The sequence below is a fragment of the Carex rostrata genome, chromosome 14, assembly GCF_964058835.1.
Source record: "Carex rostrata chromosome 14, lpCarRost1.2, whole genome shotgun sequence".
NCBI classification, from domain to species: domain Eukaryota; kingdom Viridiplantae; phylum Streptophyta; class Magnoliopsida; order Poales; family Cyperaceae; genus Carex; species Carex rostrata.
In genome coordinates, this window is record NC_135931.1 from 7,564,396 (window position 1) to 7,571,421 (window position 7,026).

Below are 7,026 nucleotides of genomic sequence, written 5' to 3' on the forward strand. Positions count from 1 at the left end.
AAGAAGATCTTGTCAATGATGAGGGTCTATATATATATAATCTGCCAACATAGTCAACATAAAGTAAGCCATCCTATTTTTATTTTTATACTTTGTTTTGTAATTATTTTAAGGTTTATGTTTTTATACTTTGTTTGTACTTTCTTTGTAAGAACACTATGTATTATGACAAGATAAACCTTACGGATTATACTAAAAAGCAGAAATAATAGTAGGATTAAGATTAAAGGTGATCTATAGTATTTATTGGTGTATAGAGCAAATAGTTAATCACCAAAAGGTTACCAATTGAAGATTAAAATGTATATTCTCCCTTGTAGTTATTTTCTTAATTAGTTGCTTAAATATTGTTAAATAAAATTTGACAATACGGTTAATTATCTAGAGTTACAGGTTGGTAATTGGTTCCATTAGAACAAAAAAAATACAGTCTGATGGAAAACCACAAAATGAACGTTTCAAAATTCTGGAGCGTCAGGCAAAACCAGACTTTTATCAGCTCTGGATTAGAAGTGTACTTGTTTGATGTGGTACGAGAAAAGCAAAAAATACTTCTATGAAATGCTTAAGAAACCTACCTACATCTAAATTATTTTGCTTTATTTGTTCTCTCAACAATAATAGGCCAATTTTTTTGAACAACTAATATTTTGTCACACGGTGAACCTTTGCTAAATGTTTTATTTATTTATTTATTTTTGTTTTCATTAGAATCTATAGTACAACTCTCTTTGGATCTGATCAGTTACCAGCTTAATTAAATTATTTACAACTTTATATTTGGGATACCAGACCGAGTGCGTGTGGGTGTGCATGCGCGACCAAGATAGAGAGAATTGGCAAAGAAATATATTTAAACATAACTATAATTTAGTTGAGGATCATGTTTCAAATATATCTTGAATGGAAAATAATAACTGCAGTAAACTACACACTACTATAATTCAAATAGCCACTGAATTATTAGTTTTATTATGAAAAATTGCTACAGCATATGAAATATCTTTCAACAGATCAAAATTTCTGCTAACTAAAGACCAAAACTACTAGTTCCCTACTAAATTTAACAAGATACAACATTTGTAGTAAATACACATCTAAAAGTTTTGAACCATAACAAATACATTATTTCTCAAAATTGTAAATTGTAAGAGGGCAAAAACTAGTATGAAATCACACCCATTTCTTCCTTGAACTAAACTTCGGATGGCGTTTTAGCATCAATTGAAAGAGCATGCAATCCACTATTGAGCTCCTCCTTCAACAAATCATACACTAGTCTATGTCTTTTAACTAAACTTTTCCCTTCAAATTCTTTTGATACAATTCTTACGTTGAAATGGGTCTCTCCATTGCTATTGTTTCCAATCATGGCAGCATGACCTTTGTGGAGATGAGATACATCCTCAATATTCAATTCAACTGGAGACAATTTTTTTTCCAATTTATCCTTTATTCTCTCCTTTCTCCCTCCAAATTCTCCGATCGAACTCGGCAGTTTTTCTTCTATATGGACTGAGGCACCATCACCATTGAAGCTAGAAACCACATCCGTCCCTACAATTCCACCTAAATTTACATCTTTTCCATTTGAATTGACTTTGTTGTCTAGTTTTCCCTCAATTTCATCTGAATTAGTACCTGAGAACAAGTCCTTGCTACCCGGACCATCAAAATTCCCTGAATTTTCCTGGATAGCTAATTCAAGAGCTTTTCTTTGCATGAGCTTGAGCATATTAAGCATCCCACTATTTCTGGAAGGAGAGAGACTCTGCCTAATGCCTAACAAATCTATAAAATCAGGCGTTAGACGAACAATTGAAGAAACAGGCGAACCAGATAACCCGAAAACTAGAAGCGCAGCAATTCCTTTCGTGAGTTGCGAATCTGAATCCGCTTCAAAGCGCACAACAGGATCAGCACCATTATCACCTTCTTGCGGGTCCTTAAATGCACGAACCCATACCTGTGATACGCAACCCTGGACCCGGCTCGCATCGGTCTTGAAGTGCGAGTCTAGAGGGGGCAACTGGGTACCATAGTGGAGGAGCTGCTGGTACCGGGTTTTTGGGTCGGGAACTGATTGAAAGAGAGAAATGATCTCGACCAACTTTGGAGGAAGGATAGAGAGATTGAGAGAAGGAGATGAGGCGTTAGAGAGAGAAATTCGGTCTTGAGGTTGAATTTGGGCTTTTGTTTTGATTCGTTGGAAGGAGATGGGAGAGGAGAAAGAGAGATTGGATGGATTGGCGATGGGCTTGGAGAAAAAAGAGAGAGGCTTTGGGGTGAAGAGTCGGACAGCAACAGAGAGAGAAGTGGCCATGGCTGGCATGGTGTAGAGAGGAAGAGGAAGAGGAAGAGGAAGAGAAAGAGAGAGGCGTGCGGAGAGAAATGGACGAGAGATGGCGGTGAGGTGAATGAGAGAGACCGCAATCCGCAAGTAAATTTACCAATAAAACTCGATAATTTGCCAAATGAACCACAATAAGTTTAGATATTTTGTCAAATGAACCTCAATAAATTTACATAAAATTATTAGTATGGTACGTCAAAAATTTTAGTATTGAATATATTTCCACCAAAATTTTAGAAGTTAGTACACACCTATTTAAACACAAATATCATACATGTCCAGTCTTTTTCATTAATTCAATTATACTCTAGTGTTAACGAAAAAGATACCTATTATACTCTTATTATACTCTTATACAATTGCAGTTCCAAATAGAGAAATAAACGGGCATTTTTATTAATACCCTCCAATTTTTTTTTTTTTTACAAATAACCTCGAATGTCATTTTTTTTTAAAAATGACCCAACCGCCTGGGTCTGAGGCGGTCCAAAAATCAAACGGACCGCCCGGCACAGAGACGGGCCACTATGGTTCCTTTTAACCCGACCCGTGAACCCCCCAGCCCTTCTTCTCTCTCTGTTTCCACTCCGTCCCCAAAAAAGAAGAAGGAAGGACGCCCAGCTCCGTCCAGCTCCGCACCCGCCGTGCCTCCGCCGCTACTCCACTCCTCCCTCTCGTTCTCTCCTCTCCCTCGCTCGGTGCCACCACCGCTACCACGGCCCCCTCCACTGCCGCTGCACCGAGCTTCTCTCTCGCTTCTCCCTCTCTTAAATGTAAGTTTATATTTTTTTTCGATTCAATTAGTTCAATTTAGAGTTAGGGTTAGGGTTTATGTCACACCCCGCGGCCACGGGTCGTAACAGTCCCCCGCCGTAAGCATACAACGCCGTGTATGCTTACAAGGCTACTCACATTTCAAACCAAACAACAAGCAATTTAAAACAAGTTTCTAATATATAATCAGAGTACACAGTCTGGACAGTAAATAATACAATATAAGTATCTCATCCGGATACCAACCACGAGGCCTACCCTAAATCTATACAACAAAACACATCTAGGGTAATGCTGGTAAGCTACTAAGGCCTACTACTCTCGTGCCTCTCCGGAATCGGTCGCACCAGTACCTGTAAAATAACCGGGAAGGTGGGGGTGAGAATAAATTCTCAGTGCGAATTTTGCCACAGTTTAGACTATTGGACTTGCAATCAAACTCTATATTCAATAATGAAACCCAAACAACAACAATGCAAACAGTTATATAAGAAAACATAAATAACAGAATGCCACTACTCGACAACAGTTAATCAACCTGAAACACAGTTTACGGAATTTCCAAGATGAATCTCAAACACAACATATATTTTGGCTTAACTCGATTCCTAACTCAGTTCAGTAGGGCTTGTAGCAATTACAGATGTTCTTTCGAGCTGAACCTTTATCAAACCCACATCTGTAGGGTTACTGACACCTACAGATGGCCAACCGCTGGACCCTTTATCTGACACCCATCTGCAACCGCTTGGCTTAACAGTTTATTAAGGCCTGGTTCAAATCATGTAAAGAAAATCCACTTTAGAATCGTTTCCAATATTCGTCATATTCAATCGACCGTTCAAATGCATTAACACGTAGGAAAATGCTACCGAGCCATAGACGTTACACAAGTCAACCACGATTTCCAATCACACATCTCATAACATAATCACCCTCCCTCGTCCCAACCGGTACTGGGAATATCGAGGGCCGTTCACCTAAGGCCATTTAGGATCCTGGGAATCCAAGTCAGCATACAGCCCGACTTGGCAAATTCATTGGATCCAAGTGCTTAACTTCGTAAATCCAGTCACATACATTCACATACACAGTTCGTGGTGACTTTCAATCAAAATCAGATCACAATAGATCAACATAACCTATAACCATACCAGCATGCAAATCATTCAATTCAGATCAATTCGAGTTTAATTTAATTGGGCTATGCAAATGCTCTACGCAATTCAGTGATGCAATCAATGATATTCAACATGACAAACGAAAACACAGTTTAATTCCTGAAAATAAAGTATCAAACAAGTCCAAGAATCCCGCACCTTAGTATGACGAGCGTACCGCTTAATTTAAGGATCGGACGTCTCGTATTGTCTCGCAAGTTCTTGCTCGACCGAGCCTACACCTATATTATACGTATACTTGGTTTAATTTGGATTCAGTGGTCCATACGTTTACTTAGGGTTTGTACAGTCCTAAATCAATTCTTATGTTTTGGTATCGATTCTTTTCGGTTCTTTCTTTCTTACCAAAATCTCACATAACGGTACACAATTCCATCTAGGCCCTCTAGCCTTATACTATTTCACTTTGGTAACCATCAATCACCGTTTCACTACTTTGGTTCTCGGATCAATTCGATTCACCGTTTGGTTAACCCTAATTTGGTCAAAACCTCAAATCAGCCGTTAAATGTTTTAAAAATTCACGATCAGGAGGCAACCCTACCGATTACAAGTCTAATTGGTCGGGTTAAACAAATCAAATCACGATTATGCCAACTTTCAATTTTGGCACGAAACCCTAGAAATCAGATTTCACAAATCGGAAGAAATCGGGAAAAAGATTGACAAACAAACTAGTAAGAAGTGTAGAGGAACTAGTCCTCGAGCAATTCGAACACAAATCTCGGGTTTAAAACGAGAATCTGAGAAATCGAGAAAATTCGAGGTTTCGAAAGCAAAAAGGAGAGAAAGAAATACCAAATAGAAGGGTTCGGAGAGATCCTCGGCTGCTTTCTCGGTTCCAGACTCGATTTCTCGCAACAATCGGGAGTCTGAAAGAAACGGAAACTCACGGGATCTTTTCCTTCTCTCTTAACCGAAATTCACTTGAAAATGGGGAAAATGGTGAAGTGAGAGAGAGAGAAGGTTTAATTTGGGTTTTAGGGTTAAAATTACCCTGAATGCGGATTAGCCAATCCGCACTGCGGGTGACTTAATCCGCACTCGAGACTTAGTCGGTTGTCAGCCGAATCCAGGAAAAGTCCGAGCCTACTGCGGATGAACCTGATCCGCACTGCGGTTCAACCTCATCCGCACTCACTACTTAGCCGATTTCAGAAAAATTCAGTGCAATACAGAAATTCATGAGTGCGGCTAAACCCATCCGCACTGCGGATCCCTCACCCGCACTCACTACTTAGTCATTTTTTTGTCAAAATTCCAGAAAAAGTCTGAGCCACTACGGATGACTTCCACCCGCACTGCGGTCAATCTAATCCGCACTGAGCCTATAAAGTTCCGAAATCTCGAAATTTCGACGCGGTTTCAATTCACAATTAACTTACTTATTTAGGGAAACCTTGGTTAAGGTTTAAACTTCCATTTTATTAACACAATTAACTCGATTCTTTCTTTTAATTCATTTCAATTTAATTGTAAAAATTTCGTAACGTAACAGTTTATTGGTGAATTAGTTGATTTGTGAATTGTTGAATTAAATTAGATTTTTTTAATTAGTCGAATTAGTTGAATTGCTCAAATTGGTTCAATTGATTGAATTGCTCGAATTTGTTGAATTGGCTGAATTGGTTGAATCGCTCGAATTTGTTGAATTGCTCGAATTGGATGCTTTATCGAATAGCTTGAATTGTGGATTATTAATATCTATTTATTATGGTAAACTTGCTTGAATTAGTTGAGTGTGATATGGTTCAATTTAGGGTTTATGGTTCAATTGCTTGAATTGTGAATTGCTTAAAATTTTAGGGTTTATGGTTCAATTTAGGGCCGAGATTTTTAATTTTACCCAAAAAATAAATAATTTTATTATAAATAACCGTGTTATTTGAAAAATTATATTTATACCCAAACCGCTAATATTACTGGCGGTCTGAATTTTTAATTCAAACTGCCAGAAATATATGCGGGCCGAATTAAATATTCGGACCGCCAGGAATATTAGCGAATATTAGCGGGGCGAACTTATTTTCATATACCGTCTCTCTTCTCCTCTCTGTCTCCGCCAGAAAAACGAAAAAAGAAAAAGAAAAAAGGGAGCGCCTCTGCCCCACCGCGCCGCCTGTCCGCCCGTCCGCCCCTCCGCCTCAGTCGCCGCCACCACCACCTCAGTCGCCGCCTCTGCCACCACCGCTCGTCTGCCCCTCCGCCTCAGTCTCCTCTCTGTCGCCGGCCAGTGGTGGTTTAGAAGAAGGGAGGGAGGATCCGGTGATTAGTCCGTCTCTGTTCAGGTAATTTGAATTATTTTCTTATTTCTTTACTGATTTGATGGATGATCTTTGAAATTTATGTATAGAAATTGATTTGGTACGGATTGGTACGGACTGGTACTAGATCCGGTGATTAGCACGGACTGGTACTATGTATAGGAATATATGTACGGACTGGTAAAGAATGTTTATTTAGCATTCAATTTCAATTTTTATTTTATTTTGAAAAGTTCTTTGTAGTAGATGATGTACTTAGTATGTGGCATTGAACAACATGGGACTACCTAAATTTTGTGACACTATATGTAATATAGTTTTGTGTTAAAATGAGAAAAATCATTGTAGCATTAACATTTATCACATTTAATTAGCATAAGTGTCATTTTTATTCAATTGAAATTATTTCTCTTCTATTATGTATACTTTCCAATCAATAAATGGAGAAGAATTC

At 38.4% G+C, this 7,026-nt stretch overlaps 1 protein-coding gene across 1 annotated transcript; it reads right to left on the bottom strand.

Moving 5' to 3' along the window:
• Positions 1–942: 942 nt before the first annotated feature.
• On the bottom strand, positions 943–2,438 carry LOC144565548 (sufE-like protein 1, chloroplastic/mitochondrial). Its single transcript, XM_078315338.1, has one exon. It carries the CDS (start codon positions 2,330–2,332, stop codon positions 1,196–1,198), a length of 1,137 nt encoding a protein of 378 aa, XP_078171464.1. The 5' UTR covers positions 2,333–2,438; the 3' UTR covers positions 943–1,195.
• Positions 2,439–7,026: the final 4,588 nt, after the last annotated feature.